Raw genomic sequence first — 24,321 nt, forward strand, 5'->3', positions numbered from 1 at the left:
CTATTTGACCTCCTTTTGATACTTAAACGAGATTCTAGGAGGACATAACTAAGATGAGCTAGCCTAGCTTGCCTCATCTGGATTGGAAATGCAAGCCAGGTTGGTCCTTTGTAAGAATATAAGAACCCTGATGGCCAATGGCCCATCTAGTCCAAGGGCTCACAAGGGCCAACCAGAAGCCTATGGAAAGCCTGCTAGCAGAACCTGTGTGCAACAGTTCTCTCCCCACCTGTGATTTCCAGGCACTGGTATTCAGAAGCATACTACTTCCAACAGGGGAGGTAGAACCTGTGGTGGTCTGTGCCCACCAAGACTAGTAGGGTGGAAGCCAGGGAGACCAACAGTGGGTGGAGATAGCACCAATGACAGACAGAACCAGCTCATTCTAGTTTTGACGCCATCATCTTGCCTGCCGAGTTCTACAAGGGCAAAACTGAGTCTAAGGAGGAGGAAACTGACCAGCAATTCTTTCTTTTATTTGAAAGAATGCCAAATAAAAAGGCAGGCAAAGAGGGCAGACTGAGTATAGTCTTAGGTCAAGTCTTAGATGACAGCTCCTTCTCCGTGGGTCAACTTTAAGCATTTAATTTCAGCAATCTCAGACTCAAGGGCACGTTGATATGGGAACTTGGGTGGTCTTGGATAGGCAAGGGGCAGCAGCTAGGGGGGGAAAGAGGAGTATCTGGACCCCAAGGAGAAGCACTGAAAAAAGGAGGATGCTCGCCCTGTTTCCATTGCACAGCAGCCAGAATTCTCTTGACCCTGTTTGCAGACCGAAATCATTAATAGCCCAGATGGTTTTGATACTTTCAGGGTGTTGGGGTAACACACACACACACACACACACACACACACACATTACCCCAAAGATGGCATTAATCTTTGGGACAGGTAAAAATCCAGAACTTTCAGCTGGATGGGTTTATCATAAGCATGAAGTGGCCAAGAATTTGTTTTTTTGTTTAAGCTTTGCTGCTGCTTCAACCAATAGCTCTCCTGCCCTCAGAAGCCCAGCCCGGCAATGTCTCTTTTGTAATATGGGACTCATCATCTATAGGGTAAGCCCACACCCATTGGGAAAGTTCTTCCAATTTGCCCACTCACCCAAATTTGCCAATATTCCACTCCTAATTTTTGTGGAAGACAAATGGTCCAATGTGTGTGGGGGGGAGAGAACCAACCTTTGTTAATAATAGCCACGGGGAAAGGATTACAGAGTGCAGTATTATGTTATAAACAGCAGAGGGAAACCTCGATGGAGCTTCCAGTGGACGCCCCACATAAACACAGCCAGTTTTGATTAGGAAGTAAAGGTGAGGGTGGTGGGCCTGACTCTGGCCAGCTCTGGAAGTGGGTCCTACAAAACTAAGGATTGTTGGAGGATAAATCTGCATGCTTCTCTTCACTCTTTTAGTATAGCTAGTTCAAATCATTATTCATTTCGATTTACACTTCCAAATCTCACAACACAGGAACTACTCAACAGTGGCCGGCCAGCCAGCCAGCCAATCCGCCAGATGCCTCTGGGAGTTCAAAGGCACTCCATGAGGGCAGCAGCTCATTAGGCACTGAAAGCAAGGGTTCTCCCCTTTCGCTTGCGTCAAGCACCCGGCACTCAAGAGGCAAAAGCCCTGCTGGATTAGACTAAAGGTCCAGCATCTTGATTTAGCCCAGCACCATCATCCCCACAGTGGTACAACTTATGGGAAGCTTACAAGCAGAGCGTGGAAGTAATAGCCCTCCTGCGCAGTTGCTCCCAGCAACTGTCATTCAGTGGCCATTGATAAATTCATGGAGGATAAATCTCCCTAATCCCCTTTCAAAGCCATCTTAACGTAACTGCTATCACCACATCGTGTGGCAGCAAATTCCACAAGTTAATTATGCATTACACAAAGAAGCAATTCCTTCTGTTTGTCCTGAATTTACTGTCCATCTATTTCATTGGATTACCCTGAATTCCAGTATTACAAGAGGAGGAGGAAACAGTCTCCCTCACTCACCCCCATCCCCACTTTCTACACTCTAAGGGCATAATATGTTCTTGCAGCTGTTTGGGCTGCCATTTAATCTGTGTAGTCCAGTTGACATTACCCTCAAATAATGTCATTCTCAACGCCTTCCACCTGTAAAATTTGGGCTTACTCAGTAAGGGAAAATCTGGCAACTTGGGGGAAACTGGGCTCCAAACTGCTTCACTTGGGTTGCAGATTATTCCTTCTGATGTTTTGGGTGGGTGGATCAATAATCATCTTCTGTTCCCCTTTCCATGCCTACTACTGCCTCAATATTTTCGCGTGTTTTCCAGCTGCGCTTGTAACTACTTTCACTCTTGAACAGAGGACAAAGCAGCCAGGCACACACACACACACACACACGGGGCTAAGGCTATTTCTTTTGATCCCTCAGATTTTCAAAATAAAGCCCAGAGTACAACAGAAGTGTTCACTGAGAATTTACAACTGCCTGTGTGCTTTTGCAACTTCTTGCTGGGGATTTAAACAGCAGCAGCAGCAGCAACAGCAGCAGCATACCTGCAGCTATCTATGTACATGCCCTGATGGTAGTTAATTGGCATAATAGAATCAAGAAATTAGAAGGCAGAGACAAACACCAAAAATGAGAACACCTACAGGTATGAACAGGAAAGACTAAAGTTGCTTCGCAATATACAAACTCAAGTAAGTGCAGGTATGAACTACTACAGTCTAATTGAAAGAAGGGGAAATGGACTAACAACTAAATACTGCTCAAATGCTGACAATGCCCTGAATTTCACTGGGTTCTAAAATTATTTGAGAGCGAAAAGGGAAATCTCACTATCCATATGCTTTATAGTTAGCTTTATAAAGCTCTTCTGTAAATCCCCTTTAGCTTTGTGCTTCAGTCAAGTTAATGTTTTAGTTGTCCTTTCTCAACCTTTTCCAGATGTGTGATGTCCTTTTTCAGATGGAGTGATAACTCCACACAGTGTACTACAGTAGTTGCAGACTTATTTTCAGTCCCTTTGCCAGTTCTTAACATCGAATTAGCCTTCCCCCTTTCCACTATTTCTGTACACTACAGTGAAGTATTAAGTACATTTTCCCACTGTGATTTTAAATCTCTTTCCTAGATACTCACAGTCAATTTAGTCCATCATCATTTATGCGGTTATATTTTATTTATGTATTTTGACCCAACATGCATCTCTCTAGCTACTAACCCTAAACTGCAGTTCTGCTTGCAGCCCAGTTTGTTAAATTTTGTTGGGAGTTCACCCTGATTTGGTTTCACTGGCAAACCTTCCTACCTCACTGAACATACATGGGTTTGGGCAACTCTACTCACGGGGCAAGAGCAGGATGGTGAGCCTGTGGCTCTCCAGATGTTGTTGGACTCCAACTCTCTTCATCTCCTGCCAACATAGCCAATGGTCAGGGATGGTATGGGGGTTCACAAAGGAGAGAGTTACTGTCTTTTTTTAAAAAAAAAAAAGAGGGATGCTTTTTATACTTTGGGAGCGTGCTAAAGCTCATATGCAAAAATGTAAGCAATCTAACGCTCAGTGTACACTTTGTGTTTTGCACCTTATTCATCATTACAGTACAATACTGTTAATTAGGCTACTATTACCAACCTAGCAGTTTGAAAAGCACGATGTGCAAGTAGATAAATAGGTACTGCTCCTGCGGGAAAGTAAACGGTGTTTCTGTGCGCTGCTCTGGTTTGCCAGAAGCAGCTTAGTCATGCTGGCCACATGACCCAGTATGCCGGCTCCCTCGGCCAATAAAGCGAGATGAACGCCGCAACCCCAGTGTCATCCGCGACTGGATCTAATGGTCAGGGGTCCCTTTACCTTTATTACCATTATACGAACAGACAACTGAGGCCAAGAAAGTTAGCCATTTGATGGTGTGTCAAAACAAGTCAACAGCAAAGGCTTGAACCCAACACTCCAACCACTGGAACATCATCAGTTGGGATGGGTTCTGGTCCTTGCCCTTAAAACATGTGTGCAGATTGTGCCACAGATGCAGAAGGAGGCATTTTACAACTGTTAAGAAGCAGGGGAAGTGAAGCACAGGGAAGAAAAACCGGTGGCAGCCCCAGAACAGTGAGACACTGAATCTCTTTTTTCCATTCCAATGTTTCCAGCTTTCGCGGCTGCAGAATGCTGCGGAACATGGGAAAGAGGTATTCAAAATACAGGCGTAAAATGTGCGGCTGCCTCACCGAGGTGTTCTGGCACTGCACACTGCTTGAATTGAAGCGCACGGCTGGGACTCTCTGCTGCCGGCCTTGGATGCCCAGGACGCACTCGTAGTTCTTCTGTCCTGACTGAGGCTGAGGAAGGTTCTTGGCACGCAGGGTAATGGGTTGCAACACTCCCACTGGGATCAGTATCTCGCCACCAGGAAGCAGCTCAGGGCAGCCCTACAGGAGAGAGGCAAGGCATTTGCATGGGGTATTAAAAATGACACATTGACTGACACACACACAACTTCTTGTACTGTTTCCATGCACTTTTGAACGTTGCCACTGCAGGACTGAAAGCAGAGGAGATATATGAGTCTAAATCAGAGGTCGGCAACCTAAGGCCCATGGGCCGGAAGCGGCCCATGAGGGTCGCTTAACCGGCTCATGCGCCGCCTCCAAACCGAGCCGCCCGCTCAGTGAGTCGCCCTGTGCTGCGCTAAATCACTTCTGCACATGCCCAGATGCTGGAAATCACATCTGTGCATGTCTGCGAAGCCAGAAATCGCTTCTGCGCATGCCCAGATGCCAAAAATCGCTTCTGCGCAGGTGCGATTTTTGGCATCTGGGCATGCGCAGAAGCGATTTCTGGCATCGCAGACTGTGCAGATGTGATTTCCGGTGCCACGCTGTGCCGGCCCGGCCCACAGAGAATCTCCGTGGGTGTGATCCAGCCCATGCCCGGTAAGCCTTGTCGACCCTTGGTCTAAATTATGACCACTGTACATTTGAAATAGCAGACATGAGAGACTGGGGCATGTGGGAGGGAGAGAAGTAGCTCCCCCCCCCCGCCTGCTTCAGGCAGGCTTACTTACAAGTAAGCCCACTGGCTTACCATTCCACTGATTCCCAAGTATTACTAGGGGCGCAACCTTGGCTCCACACACAACCCTTTCCACCACAAGAACTGAGGCTCTTTCTGCCCCCACCCCAAAAACATGACCTTTCCCACCCCCAGAGACCCCTGTCCTGAGCACAGGATAAAACCCAGGAGTCTGCCTTCCACCTCCTCCTCTTGCCTGGGGCAGCCGCGGGAGAAAGATGGAGATGAAAGAGCCTGCTGGGCGCTCTGAGTTGCCATGGAAACCAGAGTCTAGTTAATTGCTCCTTGGTACCAAAGGAAAGGTGGGGGGAGGCGTGCTGCTCTGTTTACATGGCTAGCAGGGAGGTTGGGGGGGCAGTGACGCCAGGAAGCAATAGAGGAAATGTGGTCCTGACCTGGAGAACAATCAAGCCCTGGGTGCAACTTCCTGTCCAGACCCAAGACAATGGGGTCAAGACAAAAGGCAGGGCCAGCAGAGAAGAGCGAAGCACTAAGTTCCCTCCCCGCTCTCTCGCTCGATTCTAGTGTGCAGCATGCGCAAGCGAGCGCACACACACAGGTCCTCCCGAGCGCACACCCGTTTTGCCAGTGCTAATTCAACCCCAACTGTTACACTGAATGCTCTGCTTCCCAGAGCCTCTGAGATTGCTGTCCAGGCCACTCCCAGCTCCAGCCACCACATCCGACCGCAACCCGAGCGCTGGCCCCTCAAAGGGAGCTGCTATCAATTACCTACCCACAAAGAGCCCCGGGCGTCTCTAGGTCTATTGATCCCGCCGCCTGGGCCAGACGATTGATTATGAGCGACTGGCCCCACTCCCAGCAAATACCCTGGTCCTTCCTGCCCCCCACCAGCATTGATCCAGACCCCCGCCCCAGCACAGGCACTTTAGTGCTATTATCGGCTGCCAATGCCGTCGATCTGCCACCTGCTGACTTTCCTCTGACTGCTTGGGATTCCCTGGTCTGTGGAAACGTACATTTGTACCAAAGATCCCATGGCAGAATCATAGAATTAGAAGGGACCCAATGGTCATCTAGTCCAACCCCAGCTAAAGCATCCATGACAGGCAGCCATCCAACGTCTGCTTTAAAACGTCCAAGGAAGAACAGCTCTTCGCTTGCAGGCTACAACACAGGAAACAGCCTAAAGACAATCTAGACTTCCACAAATCTCAATTCTCTGTTCACATTTCAAATAAAATTTCTAGAGCTCATGTCATCTGAAGATATGTTGTCTTCATATCTTCATATCATTCAGCAGTCAGGTAAAAGGATACCTTTACCTTTCTGTCCCACCTCACAACTCTTAAAGGTAAAGGGACCACTGACCATTAGGTCCAGTCGTGGCTGACTCTGGGGTTGCGGCGCTCATCTCGCTTTATTGGCTGAGGGAGCCGGCGTACAGCTTCCCAGTCATGTGGCCAGCATGACTAAGCCGCTTCTGGCGAACCAGAGCAATGCACAGAAACGCCGTTTACCTTCCCACCAGAGTGGTACCTATTTATCTACTTGCACTTTTTGTTGTGCTTTCAAACTGCTAGGTTGGTAGGAGCAGGGACCGAGCAACGGGAACTCACCCTGTCACAGGGATTCAAACCGCTGACCTTCTGATCGGCAAGTCCTAGGCTCAGTGGTTTAACCCACAGCGCCACCCGCGTCCCTCAGCCCTGTTTAGGGAAGCTTTTAATGTTTGATGTATTACGGTATTTTAATATTTTGTTGGAAGCTGCCCACAGTGGCTGGGGAAGCCCAGCCAGATGGGCGGGGTATTAAAAAATAAATTATTATTAATTATTATTATTATTATTATTATTGAGGAAGCTTCAGACCCACCATACAAACTCCTATGGATTTCTCTAACAAGCAAAGGGGAGGTTGCAGGGGACTACATTGAGTGGGGAGGGTAAGAGGGGGCATGGTTTGGAGTGGCTGGCGTATTGGTATCCCTGAATGAAGCCTGGAGGTTCTCTCCAGGGCCTGGCAGGCAGGTGTAGCGGGGCAAGAGGGAGTAAAGAACACCTTACACTGCCAGGACTGCTCTCACCTCTGTGGTGTTGACTCGCCCTTCTAGGAAGAAGCACTTGGCCACATTGTGGGTGCAAGTGTGTCTATATTTACACCAGTGGCAAGGGTAGTGGCTGCTCACACACGACAAGCATCTGCAGGAAGAATGGAAATAAAAAGTCAATAAAGGGAAACAGCAGAAGAAGAAGCAAGAACAACAACAGGTGTACACCCACATGTACCCTGTCCCACAAAAGCCACCCACCCCCTTCTTTCCTGGACCTTTTATTCCCTGTTGCCATTGTTCTGCTTGAGGATATGGAGTTCATGGGAAAGGGGGGGAGGGGGAGGGACACTGATTGAATCAGCTCCCAAAGTCCTGCCAAAGCCATCTGCTTGCTGCAGAGAGAAGCCCGGGGGGCGAATGTTGACTGAAGCCATTGCCACAAATGGACTTGGCGGTGTATAAGGCTGGGTGCCCCAGTACTGAGAGGGGAAAGCGCTTCTTCAAAATTAAACAAGAGATTGTATGTGACTTCCTATTTTAGAACGGGGGGGTGGGGGTGAGGAAACAAGGAAGGAAGGAAGCGTGTGCCAAGCCATGAGAAAGGACAAGCAAGGCGGCAGATCGAGTGCTGCTGCACAGGCACCTTCAGCGCTTTGTTTCTAAAAACAAGAGGCGAACAAGGCCCCGACTCGCCCAGCCGCTCTCACCCTCTGGCCTGAAAAGAGCCCACCCACCACCACCAAACCCCTGCTGCAAATAGAGCTGCTTATGTGTCCTGGTAAAAGGGAAAGCACTCTGCACATGCTCAGACATCCTTTGCATTGGTTCAGATGCCCCAATTCAAGAGGAGTTCTGAGACTAAAGCCTAGAAAGTGTTCCTGCCTCTCCCCTGCAGAAATATTCTGAATTGGCTCTCTTTGGGGCTGTGTGTGAGAGAGAGTGTGTGTGCATACATACTGATGTTATTGTGTTCAGCATCATGTACAGTCATACCTCGGGTTCAGATTCTTCGGGTTGCGTTTTTTCGGGTTACAGACCGCCAAAACCCGGAAATACCAGAACGGGTTAGTTCCGGGTTTTGGCGCTTGCGCAGAAGCACTAAATCGCGCTTTGCGCATGTGCAGAAGTGCCGAATCGCAACCTGTGCGTGCGCAGATGCGGTGCTGCGGGTTGCGGACACTGAGGGTTGCAAATGTGCATCCCCCACGTATCACGTTCCCAACCTGAGCGTCCACTGTACTCTGGTGACGCTCTGTAAATCAGAGGTTCCCAAACTTATCTGGCCTACCGCCATCCTTTTCATTAAAAAAAATTTCCCCTGGAAATCTATCTTCTTTAACAGAAGAAACAGAAAGATGCAGTAACAAATGTGCATTATTTTATGTATCTATATTTCTACCTGCGTGCTACAACATAGTAAAAAAGATGTTGTAAGTAAGACACCTTGAAGTCTGTAATTATAAATTTATTAAAATCAACCATAGTAACATTTGCATTACACACACAAAAATTAGATAACGAAGGATAATATGAAAATAAAAATTATGAATAATATTAAAAATAATAGTAATGAGAAGGCTGAACCTGGTGCACTGCTATCAATTTATTAATGTTGGACTCTATTTTTGTCAGCAGCATTCTCAAATTACCATGATTAGCTATTTGCAGTCAGTTTCTTTTTTTAGTTAACAGATTTGTGACCACACTGAAGCCATGTTCCACTAAATATGATGATGGAAATGCAATTAAAAACCTTTGTACTATAGCTGCAATCCACTTCCCGGGTCTGGATGAAGCCAAAAAGTGTTCAGACAAGCCCGGGAAAACCCTGCTGAATCCAGGGGAGGCGTGGTCGCCATTCTGCAACGGTGACCAACTTGGCGGTAAGCATCATGTACAAATCATTTTCCAAAATTCTCTCCTTTCTTTATGCTTCTACCCCCTTATTTTTATCCAATGCCCCCCAAATGCACCCAAGGCTACTACCGCCCCCCCAGAACATTCCAGTGCCCCCCAGGGGGCGGTATCACCCACTTTAGGAAACACTGCTGTAAAAGATGGTGGAAGGAAGCCTCGGGGGGGGGGGGAGCACTTGCTGAAGAGGGAAAAGGTAACAACTCAGCCTTTACATTAGATCTCTTCCTTGTTTTCAGACCAGGGACCCACCTTTAACCCAAACATGCATTTGGGGATCCACTGATTATTTATTCACAATATATTTAAATTATTATTATTATTATTATCATCATCATCATCATCATCATCATCATCATCATCATCAATACCCCAGCCACTCTGGGTGGCTTTCAGCATATATCAAAACTTATTATGTTAATAATTTAATAATAATAATTTATTATTTATACCCCGCCCATCTGGCTGGGTCGCCCATTTTAGATTAGCCCATGATGCAAGTCGTGGGACCTGGCTCCCCAGCTGGAGTTCACAGATTATTATTATTAGTAGTAATAGTAGTAGTAGTATTTTATTTATACCCCGCCCATCTGGCTGGGTTTCCCCAGCCACTCTGGGCAGCTCCCAGCAGAATACTATTATTATTACTATTTAGTAAATTTATATACTGCCCTTCGTCAGAAGACCACAGGGCAATTTACAACACAAATGTAATGTCATATAGACGTCCTTAGTAAAAGGCATGCAACATGGGTGCTTTATGGGTAAGATAAGACTTAAGCTCCCGGGAGCGTTTGGGTGGCCATTTTGGGCAACAGGATGTTGGCTGGATAGGCCTTTAGTTTGCCAGATCAGAACTCTTCCTAAAGGGAAGAAATCAAGACTAAGGAGCATTTTCTTGGGGCGAGGGGACAGTTGCTCAAAGCTGGGACCAGGTCTGGAGTCTGAAGAAGGGAGATTATGGCCCCAGGGTCAAAACTCACGTGCGCAGAAGGCTGCAGTCGTAGAAGACAAAATTAGTGCTGGCGAATTCAACCCCCGTCTCTTTGGAGAGAAGTCGGAGTCTAACAGTGCGAACATCACCTGAGTTGGTGGGGGGGGTGTGGAAAGGAGAGAGATCAGTAAGCATCTGTTTGCAAGATCACATTCTACATTAACTTGAAGTTACACACTCAAAATTAGGAAAGCAGATGAAGCTCCTCTCTCCACACAAAAGCATCCGATTTACAAAGTTTGTGTCTGGATGTGGGCGGAGAGGGAATACTTCTGTTCATTTACCATTTTCTGAACACCTCCAGCTGCAAATGGGAAAGGAAGCACCAGAGTGGTAGCCAGTCTGTACTGAGTGATCTTAACAGCTCAGCCCATGAGTGCAAGCTCATGATTTAAAGAGGGTCCCCTGCTGAAGTGCTGTTTGGGTCCCAACCTTTCCTCCATTTTAGCAGCAGCAGCAGCAAATGCAGCACATTCTGAAGTGCTTCACATACAAAATAGCGTTGTAATCATTATGACACTGTGGTCACAAGCACACCATACATTTAAAGCACTCTTATACTACTCTGAATAGCCATAGCTTCCCCCAAGTAATCCAGTGATTCGTTAACGGTGTTGAGAGCTTTTATGAGACCCCGATTTCCCTCACACAGCTACAATTTGTAGAGTGATTTAACAATCAGTCACTCTTCCCAAGGAACTCTGGAAGCTGTAGCTCTGCAGGGAATACGGTCTCCTAACAACTCCCACCACGCTTTGCAAACTTGGGGGAAGCCATGACTGATTAAGGTGGTATAAGAATGCGGGTGGCGCTGTGGTCCAAACCCTGAGCCTCTTGGGCTTGCCAATCAGAAGGTCACCGGTTCGAATCCCCGCGATGAGGTATGCTCCCGTTGCTCGGTCCCAGCTCCTGCCAACCTAGCAGTTCGAAAGCACGCCAAAAAGTGCAAGTAGATAAATAGGTACCGCTCCGGTGGGAAGGTAAACGGCATTTCCGTGCACTGCTCTGGTTTTGGTGTTCCGTTGCGCCAGAAGCGGCTTAGTCATGCTGGCCACATGACCCAGAAAAACTGTCTGCTCCCTCAGCCTGTAAAGCGAGAGGAGCGCCATAACCCCAGAGTCGCCTGCGACTGGACTTAACTGTCAGGGGTCCTTTACCTAGAATCATAGAATCATAGAGTTGGAAGAGACCACAAGGGCCATCGAGTCCAACCCCCTGCCAAGCAGGAAACACCATCAGAGCACTCCTGACATATGGTTGTCAAGCCTCTGCTTAAAGACCTCCAAAGAAGGAGACTCCACCACACTCCTTGGCAGCAAATTCCACTGTCGAACAGCTCTTACTGTCAGGAAGTTCTTCCTAATGTTTAGGTGGAATCTTCTTTCTTGTAGTTTGGATCCATTGCTCCGTGTCCGCTTCTCTGGAGCAGCAGAAAACAACCTTTCTCCCTCCTCTATGTGACATCCTTTTATATATTTGAACATGGCTATCATATCACCCCTTAACCTCCTCTTCTCCAGGCTAAACATGCCCAGCTCCCTTAGCCGTTCCTCATAAGGCATCCTTTTAAATAATGCTTTAAATGTCTTGCGTGGATGTGCCTTTTAAAGCAGGTCAGTGTTACTGCGTATCACAGTGAAAAAGGTGGGGAGTCGGGGGCTAGGATAGACAGTGGCTACTCCATAGCCACCTGTTATTATTAATATTATTTTAAAAATTGTACTGCCTTTCATCCAAAGATGATGGGACAGTTCACAACATTAAAATACAAAATGAGAATAAAGAAATGTGTAAGAAAACAAAAACAAACCTAGGTAGCATGTCATTGCAGATTAGAAACTTCCTCCCAGCTCATAGCTCAGTCTCTTAGAACCACTGTGCTTCACCAACTTTCCCTCCCCACCTCCAAGCGCTCACCGTATTCCCCAGGGGGCTCATCCCTCAATGTAGGAGAAAGGCATCGGATCCCTCCGTCCACCTGCAGTTGCCCCTCGCTCTCTCCAAGGCTCTCAAAGGAGCAGATCACACCGGCCGTCAGGTCTGGGGCATTGTGGACAGTAAGCTGAAGCTGGAAACACAGCCCAAGAGAGGACAGTCACTAGACAGTCACTAGACAGATAAAAATGTTTGGGAATTATATCCAAGGGAAGGAGGAGGGCACCGTGTGTGTATTCTCTACACTAGGGGTCACTTTTCAGCCCATGAGCACATTTGCAAACTGGATAAACTGGCATGGGCACCACGCACACACTGCAATCAAGGACATTCTGCCCCCTGTTCTATTGGCTACAACAGAATGCTTCGTTCAAGCTGAATTTCAGCAGGGCAGGAGAGGGGAAAGAGATCTTCTGCGTGCCAAGAAAACCTTCTGTGGGTGCATGTGTTGCATTGGTGACCCGTGCTCTACAGGCCCCCTGACACATTTTATGCCACAAGATAACTCTGCAGCATGCATAAATTATAGAGGTGAAGAAGAAATTTCCATGTCTAATTATCTTAGTTCGCAAAACACTTTCTGCAAACGTTAGTATTTTGCAAAAATTAGTTTTGCTTCTATGAGCTGGGTTGGGTGGCACAAAGCAAGAAGCTATGCAGGGCACTGAAGGCCTGCCCTCCAACTGCTGGAAACCTTATTCAGTGACTCACCTGGCTTCTGAGATGCCACTAGGTGTCCCGTCACTCCCTTTCAAGCATATCTTGACAACCATAAGGGCTAGAAACATGCTTTCTTAAATAAATTAAAATAAAGATAAGATCCTTATGAATCTGGATTGTATGGCCAATAACATGTTCTGCAGTCCCAGCAGCCACACGGCCTTGGCCCCAATTGGCATAAAGCACAGAGTGTCTTGGGTACAAACCTGAACAGCTGGTACCAGAGCTTGGAATGGTGATGAAGGAAAGTGGTAATTTTGCCACACACCAGTTGTGGGGCTCAACCAATTAAGCTGGTTTACTGGTGCAGTTTGCAAATAATTCTATAGTCAATGTAGTTGGTGAGTCATAAAAGAAAACAATTGCCAGCAGACTGTCTGATGACTGTCTTCAAAGGGCGTTGTGAATACAACTCCAGGCTAGGAAATTGAGCCTAGTATTTACATTGTTCCATAAGAATTAACATCCTAACCTGTTGCCTACACAAAAGAAAAAGGCAGGAAACATAATTTTCTATATTCTAATTAGACTTAGGGGACGTGGATGGCGCTGTGTGTTAAACCTGGTGATCATCTAATGTTTATTGGATGGATTTTCCCCCTAAATTGATTTTTGAATTCTGAAATTATTGTTATTCACATTTTATACTGTATTTTATGCTGTTTTTTGTTGCATCAATCAAGTGTTTTAAATTTGTTGTTAGCCGTCCTGTGCCTGGTTTCCTGAACCAGGAAGGGCGGGGTATAAATGAAAATTTATTATTATTATTATTATTATTATTAAACATACAGATAAGCACAACAAAAATAGTACAGCACCAGCTCCCTCATTAAAAGCAATCAGTTCTCTAAAGCCTGTTGAAACAAGGTCTTCACCTGCCCATGAAAGACAACAAGGAGGGAGCCAGTCTAGCTTCTCTAAGGAGGGAGTTCCAAAATTGTCTGGGTGCAGCCACCACCCAGAAGGTCCTGTCCCGCATCCCCACCACGTGTGCCCGTGAGGGTGGCAAGACCAGGAGGAGGGCCTCCCCCCAAAGATCTCAAATCCTGGGCAGGTTCATGAGGCAATGAGGCCTTTCGGATATCTTGGGCGTAAACTGTGAAGTGCTTTACAGGTCCTAGCCAGCACTTTGAATTGTGCCCAGAAACAGACTGGTAGGCACTGGAGCTGCTGTAGAACAAGGGAAGGGTCTGCTCCATCTAACCAGCTCTGGTCAACTATCTAGCTGGAGCTTCTTGGGCCAGCTGGGAGTTTCTTAGCACTTTTCAAAGAGAGTCTCACATACAGCAGGTTACAGCAATCGAAACGGGATGTAGCTCAGGTATGTGTCACTGTGGCATATATTATTCAGAGAACACAAGCCTAAGGAAAGGACCCCTCCTCAGAAAGAGGGGCAGGATCAATACCTTCCCGCTTCACCACTTGCAAACACAGGAGAGGTTCCTTGCCAAAGAAACACAGGAGAAAGAAAAGCCAAAAATCCAGGCGGGCGCAAGGGGTGTACACAGGACTCACCACAATGCTGGGCTCTGTCACCGAGATGTTGTTGGGCTCAACAAGCAGCCGCACACATTGAGTCAGAGATGCTGTGAAACGGTGAGGCTCTGCGGCGCGGGGACACTCGCTCTCCCTGCAACACCTGAGCGGCAACAGAAACAAGGCAGCTTGGGCAGGAGGGGAAAGCAAAGGATGCTTTCACTGCCTTGCATTCTGTCCCTCTCCATAGCCTTCGGCCACTGCTGCCACCAATGGGGCTGGGCTGGGTGTGGGGAGAAAAAGCTCACAGGGACCTGCTAGTAGAGGAACAAAACTTCTTATCAAAGCACTCAGTGGAGCAGACTATCTTCTGGTCTGGCAACAGAAAGCAGCACACATGGAAGGAGCTTTTGGCAGGGGAAAAGTTGGCAAGGGAGATGGGGGTGGAAAGAGAAGCCAGAGAAGGCTCAGCAGTTCAGGTGTGTTAGGTGTGCACACGCGTGGGGGGGTGGGGGGGGTGAGGAAGCTACTGCTTCCGCTCCAGGCCCTGGAGGCTTGTTAGGCTTGTCAGTGCTGGAAGGAACCAAAGGAGCTTGGGGATCTGGGGATGGAGATGCCTGCCTTGAGGAAGGGCTTGTTTGTTTATTAGATTTATATCCCGCCCTTCCTCTCCAAGGGGCTCAGGGAGGCTAGAGTGAAATGCTGCCCACCCCCCAAGAAGGGTTGGCAGGAGGGAGAGTGAAGCGAGCGAGCAAGCAAAACTCACACTGCCAGTCAAGGAAGAGAGAGGCCATGCTGGGTAGTGTGGAAAGAGGAATTTTCTGCCCTCTCCTAACTCCCTTCGTGGCTGATTCAGAGAGCAGAGGATTGCAAGTGGGGGGAAAGAATTGGCTCAGGAGTGGAGGAGCAGTCCTAAGAGAATCAGCAGCTCCCACTACTTCTTATTTCTCTTTCTCTCTCTCCCTCTCCACTCCCCAAACCCAATACTACTGTGTGTGGGGGGGGGGGTGTCACCTCCGTTCTCACTCTTTCTTCACCCCCCTCCAAGTATTATCACATAATTCTATATTAAGCTAGGAGGTGCAAGTTGCTGCGCCAGGTGCTGAGGCAGTGATAGGGAATTGGGAGGGAAGAGGGAGGGTAAAGGCAGGAGGGAAACATCTGCTAGCAGAGACACAGCCGTGGCTGGCAGGGTGGGGTTGCCCTCTGCCCCATCTCCTCCCCCCGACCCACTCTGGCTCCGCTCTGCCTCCTGCAGGGTGGGGGGATATAAAACGCAGGGGAGACAGGAGGCATTGTTGCTGCAGGGTGGATGAAACTCAAGCTTGCTTTCAATGGGGGCGGGGGCTCAGAAGACACCCCATGCTCTCCCCCCTGCTGCCTTGCTCAATATGCCATGGAGTGATGGGTTGTGGGAGTGGAGGAGAGCAGGAAATAAAACCCACCACCTCCCACTCTCTTGGAGGGACAACCGCTGCTATCTTCTTCTTCTTTCCCCTCTCCCTCTCCCCCTCCCCAAAACCCCCTCTAACTCTTCCTCCCAGTCAGCTCAGTGCTGGCAGATTTAATAGGATTAAGGCTCCTGCAGAGCCTAGATAAGGGGGAGGAGGAGGGAGGGAGGCCACAGCAGGAGGGAGGAGAGAGGGGGTCTCACACTGGGCTGCCACCTCCCTACTTGATCCCCCAACATCGGGCGGGAAAATAAAGCAGCATTTTTGAGGGAAGGGGGTGCTGGTGTCGGATCATGGATTCTTCGCCTGCCAGCCTGTACAAGGCTTCTTCCGGGGGGCGGGCAGTGCGTGTTAGGAAATTCTCTCACCTGTTGTGCAGGACGCACCAGCCGCAGTGTGGGTCTCTGGAGCCCAGGCACTCAGCACAAGACGAGTACTGTTCACAGTTTTCCACGGGGAGCCGGACCACCTGAGGGGAAGGGCTAAATAATTAGACAAGGCCTTCCTTCTCCTCATCAGAATCACGAGGTATCAGGGTTGCTATTCCTCTCCACCGCTTCCTCCAGCAAAGCGTCTGTGCCTTGAGCAGATCCACAACAAAGTCAAAATCCAGCAGGTGCAGGTTTCTGGTACTGGGGAAGGCACCTGTTGAATTTCTGCCTGCTGTTAAACTGCACAATACTCTGATAAAGAGAGTGGGGAAAGCTGGCAGCTCTGCACAGTAGCCCTAACCCCACAATGTGCCACAACTCCTACAAGCCTCTTCCACAGAAATCATACTCTTAACCTCAGCATCTGATCCTGTTTCACAGGCAGCACTGTGATTCCATTCAAAATGTCAAATTTCACAGCTCCCTCCTCCACAAAACAACAGGTTTTGCCTCTTTGCAGCTTTAGGGATCTTGTCTCTCCAGAGAAGTTTTGCCAAGAACCACACACACCCCAAAAACCCCTTTTCCACCTGTTGTCCCAATAATGCACTAGAGATTTCCCCTCCCCTCTTAGAAGGATAAAATATCAACTAGTTCCTCTTAATAGGCATGTTTTAAACACAGTGAAATATATGCAGAGTCAAATTGCCCTGCTCTTAGCACTGAGTGCAAAAAAAATGTGTCTGGGATGTGTCTTATATAAGTGGGACGACCCATTTCTCTAACCCCAGAAGTGTTGGGTGCTGGTGGCTGTAATTGCTCAGAAATGACTCTGATGGAAAATAATTATTCACAAGCCTTCTTGCACTCATCGCCTCATGTTCCAGCATAAGGTCCGGCTCATTTTTTTAAAAAAACAGTACCAGTTAGATCAGGGGTGGAGAACCTCAGGACCAGGGCCCAAATGCAGCTATGCAGCTCTACAGCTCTCGCTCTCTCTCCCCACCCACCCACCACCCCTCCATGCCTTCCTTGAGGGCCTCTGCCCTGTTTTTGAACACTGACAATACCTCTTCCTTGCCTGTGATTTGAAATGTAGTAGGAAAGTAAAAGTCAGGCCTGTTGCCCCACCCCACTTTCCCCTTGACCGCACCCACTTTTGCCTCCGGCCCCGCCCACCACTGTCACGTGGCCCCTGGAAATTTGCCCACAAGAGAATGTGGCCCCCTTAGGGGCCTGTCCTCTCAGCTGCAGTGTGACAGAAGCCACTCCATCCCTCTCCCTGAGGCTGACCTGTCTCTGGCTGAGCAAGTAGAGATGGCGCTGGTCCGGACTCAGGACCATGTCACGCAGCAGCGGTTCCCCAGGCATCACAGGAACAGACTCGTAGAGATGGGCCTCCTTGGGGTTGTCCACACGCACCTGAGGAGTGCAAGCGCATGAGCAGCTCTGTTTATATGCCAAGTCTAAAGGGTAGTCTTCTCTTCTCACCACCACAAGCTTCCTCAGGTCACAATCCAGTATTTGAGGGGGTTTGGAAAAACTGGGCTTTGTTGGCAAACAAAAAGGTGTGGTAGGGTAAAGCCTGAAGCTGGGTTCAGATTGCAGTTTGGCACTCTTCTGATTCGCTGGGTGGCACTGTAGCAAGTCATGCTCTCAACCTCACGTTTTTATCTGTTCTAAGGGCAACAGACAAATATAGTGGAGCATTTTGTGCCACAGGGAGTTACAGAGCTGATAAGGAAACATTTTGTATGTGGTGTCAGAAGTGGGATATTGTTTCCTTGGAGGAACTGTGAACCATGAGATTGAAGGAATTAGCAGCATAATATTATGGTACAGGAAATTCAGAAGCCCCCCCCCCCCCCGAAGACAAAAACCTTTTGCAGGTTTAGCTCCTAAACCTGGTGGTCAAATGTTTATTCCAAACTATGGAGCCTGCTGAAAAGAGTAGTGCATCTGGGTTAAAATTTCAGTCATACACTGGCTGGATAAACCACCATCTCCAAGACGGCTGCATATTTCGGGTGCTGTATACTGGTGCTGGTGCACATATACCACAGGCATTCATTTTCCTGTGAAAGTTATGAAGGCTGCATGCATTAAAAATCACAACAAAGGTTCAGTCTGTATACACACACACACACACACACACACATCCCTGAAGGGTGCGCACCCTTCATCACTTGAAGAGTGGTTTAAAAACAAACAGACAAACAAACAAAAAACCCCAAAGCTAATTGTTACCCTAATCCACAGTTCCCCACTTGTCAAATGAAAATAGTATTTGCTTTCATCTTTGTAAACACCCCTCCCAGTGTAGTATACCTGCACAAAGTGTGCCTCACTAATGCCAAAGGAAATCCACTAGCAACATGTGGCAGGCAACCTTGGACTCAGTAAAGCACCTAGCTTGCAAGCTGCTTGGAATGGCAAAAACTGGAGGGAATGAATGAGGGAATAGATGGACAGATGGATGGATAAATAAATAAATAATAAATAAATAAATAAATGCGCCTAGTTGACTACATGCCCTGAAGTATAAAGTTTATGAGAAATTTTGTACTGAAAAAGCAATCAGGCACCACAAGAATGTTTTTTGAAGGGTCTGGATTACATAGCTGCTGAAATTCTCAGTAATCTAACAGTCTGTGCTATGCACAAAACCCCACACCGAATTATACATTTGGGAGTCTCCAAAGATTAACAGCTCTGCCTATTTAAAGGGAGGTGGCGTACTTTTAAGTTTGCAATTTGGGAGGGACAAAGCAAAGAGATTCAAAGGTGCATCCACTGCTGGATACCTTCAAAACGATATTGCAGCATATATATTTAAGCACGTGTATTTGAATCTTCTACAGGCATGGCAGTCCTGCTGAAGAGGGTCAGTGCAAAGGATGCAAGGCCAAATCTAGCCCCCTGAGACTGACTAGTGACTACTGTTTGCCCACAGAAGCAATGTGGGTGGGTGGTGGTAGCAGCAATGGCAGTAGGACTTGGTACTGGGGAAGGAGAGGTGTTGTGTGAAGCAATTCAACTATTTTATTTTTTTTACACATTTTCTATTTGTTAGCAAAATTGATAGTGCAATCCTAACCCTGATGAAGTGAAAGCAACCATCCACTGGAATCTGTAGGCCTCTGCCGCTATGGAGGCGCACCCATCAACAGCAGTTCTCAATCTACAGTAGCAGAAAACCACAAAATGGAGCAAGGCACCAGTGGTTTTGGATCTGCGGGATCCAAACCCCCATGCATCCTCTGATGGGCCAGATCTCACACAGCCATTCAGCTGTATGAGCTTGGAACTGATGCAGCAAAAGAAAAAGGTAATACATATATTTTTTTAAAGCAGCCCCCACCTGCTGCCCCAACCAGAGCTAGCTGTTAGGGCTTCCGAAGGGGCAGAGGATCAACCACCGCTGTGCTGCTACCGAACTAGTAATTTTGCTCTATGAAAGCTTGCTCTTTGCAATTTTGTCATTCTGCTTGGCTTTGCAAATTAAAAATAGGCATAAGATCTGGACACAAGAGGAGAATTGCAGAAGTTAATCAAAATTTCTTCCATGCAAAAGGGAGTTTGTGATTAATGTTCCCGTTTCTTTGTCTTAGGCTGTTTTTCCAAGGGACATTGTCGCTTTTGCAAGCTAAAATAGAGACTACTATCTTGGTTTTATTTCGATACTTCAAATAATAAAGTCAATAAAAAAATCTGAATTACTAATATGGTTACTGGTAAATTCAAAAGTCATACAGCAGAACTTAGTACAATTTCTGGAAGTGAGTCATAACACCTCAGAATTTTCATAAATCTAATAACCCCTTCCTCACAAGCTTCCTCTGACCAAGGCACAGACCCATTTAATCTTCTGTATTAGCCACTGTGCGCAGAACCCCCCATTAGCACTGGTTTGGACCACTTTGTGCAAAAATATTTCACTTCCAGCTACTAGCTGCATATCACAGGGGAAGTTGTACAGTATGCATTTGGCAAATTACCCAGGAAATACTCTCTCACAGAGCCCAGATGGAACTTCCAAGGCACTTTCCAAAATGGCCCCAGAGCTTGAAATGTGGCCTAGAGCCTAATGTCACTTTGCAGACAGAGCATGTTGTCCCTCTCTTCAACCCTGCAGTGGTCCCAAAGAGCTTCCACTATGTTTTCTTAAAATCCACTTTACTAAAAAACACACCAAAAGTCAATGATTTTGACAGTTACTCAACTATTTGACATTTGTATTTTTGAATGGGTAAAAGGAAAGACATGTTACTTTGCAGTACATACAGCATTTAGTGGTATGACTTTTAAAAATAGCATTCTGAACTTTTGGGACAGGTTGGCGAACCTGTGACCCTCCATATTTTGTCAGATGACATCTCCCACCATCCCGGACCACCGGGGAGTCGGGAGTCCAGCAATATCTGGCAGGCCACAGGTTCTCCACCCCTGCACTGAATGATGTACAGGCAAAACACCCCTCTATTTTAAAGAAAAAACATTCGGTTATTCTGCAACAGCCAGAATTGGTCCCACAACCATCAGGATGCATGCTTCTTCCTTAAGAGTTTCAGAACACTTCTGAAATTGATAATGGGATGTGGCCTTTTATGGCTTGAGCCACTTAACTGCCCAGCAGCTCCATGGTCAAGCCAGCCCAATATTAATGGTTTCCAAACTGATCTTAAAACGATAACTTTGAAACACTGTGCAAAACATTAGATATAATTGATTCGCCTATGACCTGGATTTCCCGTGAAGTGTTGTTAGAATTCAAAGACAGCATCAAGAAGGCCCAGCGGAAAGAGAAGAGGTCGGAGGAACAGGGCAGAGCACTGCTCTTCAGCCTTGGGTCCCCAGATGTTGATGGGCTACAACTCTCATCACCCCGACTGTTGGCTTCGCTGGCCAGGGGTGTTGTGAGTTGTAGCCCAAGAACACCTGGGGACCCATGGCTGAAGAACTCTGGGGGTAGAAGTTGACTCCAGGTGCCTTTCCCCTACCCCACCCACCACGATCGTTTTCCTACCTACCTGGGTCTTGAAAGATGTTCCAGGCTTGGATAGTGGCCCTTCCCCTGACCAGTAAATCCCATGCAGGGCTGCTTCTTTCCACTCCCTCCCTCCCTCCTTGCAATGTTATTTTGAATTGTTAACATATTTTATTGTATCCGTACTTCGGGAATCTGACAGGACTGAAAAGCAGTCTAAAAATAACCTCGATAAATAGCCTGGCCTGCACTGGCTTCCAAAGCGGTGTGTGAATAAACTGAGCAGAACCATTTCCTCCTTCTAAAACCCAATAAAAGTTCAATCATGAAATAGATCTGTTTGCTGCTATTCTATAATGAGGAGAATGTACAGAGCAACCCTAATGAAGTTTACTCAGAAGTCAGACCCACGATATCCCCAAAGGATTGCAGCCTTAATCGCATTCAGCAACATTTATAATCTGGAAAGAGAGTAATGGGAGAGGGATGGAAGAGGTTCGGCAGCTCTGTGTGTGTCCCTCTGTGCAGAAGCACACATGTATAAACACAGAGAAGGGTAAACACAGCTCCTGGAGACCTGGGGTTGGGGGGTGAAACTTGAGAGACTCCGCTGCTTATTTACAATGTGAAAAAAACACACACCGATAAATTGCCAAGAACAGGTATAAAATACCACATTCCCAATAAATAAGGACAACTGGGTCACAAGCATCTATGTTTCCAAAACAGACACAGAAACAGAAGGGAAGGAAACATAGATTGTCTTTATTCGAAGCTCTCCTAAAAAGTATGAAGTAAAAAAGGGAAGACTACAGTCAAGGGTCAGATTTGGGTTTATGAGGCCTTAAGCTACTGAAGGTAATGGGGCCCTTTACATAGCAGGCAGAGCCCATGACTTACATTATAGGAGCCTACACAACACAAAACACTGTTGCTGTATGTGGGCTTTATTTTATTTGTTTTTTATCTTATATTTTGGAAATGTACATCCAGGGGTTTTTTCTTCTTTCAATTTTTGGGGGGCCCCGAGAGAGTGGGGCCCTAAGCTATAGCTTGTTTAGCTTATATGTAAATCCGGCACTGAGTACAGTCCTTGGAACCTATGCAAACTCTACAAAATCACCTCATAGGCATCTGGCAAGTTTGGGAGGGGAGAGAAGAGTGGGCAGTGGAGAGGCAACAGAAGGAAGTGAATCCCCCCCTCACAGGTTCATAATGCTCAAGATTTGCCACCACACTACACAACCACAACTCCATTAGAAGTGCCCATTGCGTGTGGTCTGGGAAAGAGACAAGTTGCCCCTAGGACAGGTGGTGGGAGACTGAGTGGAACTATCTTCTAGAGTGGAGGAAGCCTCCAGATGTTGCTTGACTACAACTCCCATCATCTCTCACTAGTGGCTATGCTGGCAGGGACTGATGGGAGTCCGCAACAACCAAACGGGCACCACACTGGCTACCCCCTGCCCTGGAGTGATGTGGTAGCCTCATGGGCTTAAGGTGGAGCCCAGGGGCAGAACGGAAGGATGCCTTCTTTTCCACATCTGAAGAAAATACCTACAATGGGGAAGATCCCCCCCCCCTCTCTCACACACACACTTGCCCCCGGGAGATTGCTCAAAGGAGCTTTCATCCTGGCCAACAAAGCCCCATTGAGCCTCCCCCACAAACCAACCAGGCCCCTGGGGGTCAGTGCAGTTGTGGAGCTGGAGACTCAGATAGGAGTCCTCCTCCCTTCCCCAAGGAACGGGATAATGGTCCTTTTCAGACTTGACTGGGGGAACAGGCAGGTCACCCCTGGGTGAGGCTCCAGGCTGCACAGCAACAAGGCAATTAGTGTACTGAAGGCGGCAGAGGGGGATCTGGGAATGGAGAGGCAGACGGAGGGGCTACCTCCCTGCCTCCTGCCATCCTAATTGAATCGCCACCGTTTGCATGAGGGACAGAAGGGGGTCGTGACCTCCCTTCATGCCCCCTGCCAGGGGTTCAAGAGTTTAAACAGCATTTCTCTTCTCCGTCTTCCCCCACCACAACAAGCTGTAACTCAATTCCAGGCCACCAGCCCCAAAGACCAGACGCCCCGTACGCTCCCAAGGACCCTTCCACTTCAAAACTGACCCCACAGCTGGTGGGGGGTGGGAGGCAGCACGGGACAGAGAGAAAGCTGGAGTGGGCGGCTGGGGTTGGGTTTTCTCCAGAATCAGAGAAGCACCCACATTGCACCTCGAAAAGGCCTACCAATTTAAAATGGTAGGCAACCCAAAGAGCGAGAAAGATAGGAGCCCAATTGTCCAGTGCGGACTGAGACACAGCAAGAAAGCGAGACTGAAACCAAAGCCGACATACAACCAAGACACTGTTTAGGGAGGAAGGGAGAAAATAATAACATAAAATAGAGAGAGAGACGGACAGATGCAGGGGATGCAGACAGATGATGAGGGGAAAGCATTCTGTACAAGCTAGGAAACACATTATGACTTCACATGCTCCAGAGATGGAAGATGTTACCTTAAGTAAATTATGGGGCCACATCCTGGTGACAAAGGGAACCCTGAACCTAACTGAGGATAATTTATGGCTTTAGGTCGCGTGCCTCCCGTCTGCCAGCAACATCTCCTTCCCACCAACCACACACACACTTGCTGCAAAAGGCAACCAAATCAGGTTGGAACATGCAGAAAAAGCGGGGAGGATTAACCCTGGCGCATCTGCCCCACCAGGCAACATTACCTGAGCTTCAGCCTCTGCGACCCCAATGCCTGGACACCCCCCTGACCCCTCCAGCTCTTTTACAGTGCACAATTACAACCTCCATCTGGCTCTGCTGCTCTCTCAGACGTGGAACCACCCCCCCCTGGCCCAGCTAGACGGAGGAGGGGTGCGCCAGCTCATGCGCCGCCCGGTTAATATTTAATGTGCCAGGTCTGTTGGGCACAAGCCTCTGCAAAGTGGCAACTAATGGCAAAGGGTGGGGGCTGCCAGTAACAACGGCTTCTCTCCCACCCCCACTGCACAGCAGGCAATGCTTGGGGGGTTGGGTTGAGAGAAGAGGTTTTCCATAAAGAGAAAGGGCATTGCATACCAGTTCAGATGCCCCTCTAGAATATTTTGCTAGATCTAAAATGTCAAGGCTTATGGGCTGTTGTTTTTTTGGGGGAGACAGTAACCAGCAATTTACCTGGACCTTTGACACTTGAAATAGAAGGACCCACCCGGTTCTTCTGATTGAAAATTGTTCTAACTGGTTTTAATATTGTATTTTTATATTGTTGTATCCTGCTCTGAGTCACGGAGAGGAGGAGGAGTAAGAAATCCAATGAAACAGAAGTCTGTCCACCACTGTTGCCAGATATGTTTCCACACTGCAACCCCCTCCCCACCTCAAAGTGTAATTGCGAGA

General features: G+C 47.7%; 1 protein-coding gene across 5 annotated transcripts in view; it reads right to left on the bottom strand.

Moving 5' to 3' along the window:
* Positions 1–24,321, bottom strand: part of PLXNA3 (plexin A3) — an 85,951-nt gene that overhangs the window by 51,093 nt on the left and 10,537 nt on the right. For all 5 annotated transcript variants that reach the window (XM_053371975.1, XM_053371972.1, XM_053371974.1 and 2 more), the window contains exons 4-10: positions 17,228–17,356; positions 15,932–16,032; positions 14,152–14,275; positions 11,899–12,049; positions 9,971–10,070; positions 7,107–7,221; positions 4,216–4,416 (exon numbers count right to left, since the gene is read on the bottom strand). In XM_053371975.1, the coding sequence (XP_053227950.1) occupies positions 4,216–4,416; positions 7,107–7,221; positions 9,971–10,070; positions 11,899–12,049; positions 14,152–14,275; positions 15,932–16,032; positions 17,228–17,356 (921 nt within the window). The remainder of the gene's footprint in view (positions 1–4,215; positions 4,417–7,106; positions 7,222–9,970; positions 10,071–11,898; positions 12,050–14,151; positions 14,276–15,931; positions 16,033–17,227; positions 17,357–24,321) is intronic.

This window comes from Podarcis raffonei, chromosome 17 (genome assembly GCF_027172205.1).
Source record: "Podarcis raffonei isolate rPodRaf1 chromosome 17, rPodRaf1.pri, whole genome shotgun sequence".
NCBI classification, from domain to species: domain Eukaryota; kingdom Metazoa; phylum Chordata; class Lepidosauria; order Squamata; family Lacertidae; genus Podarcis; species Podarcis raffonei.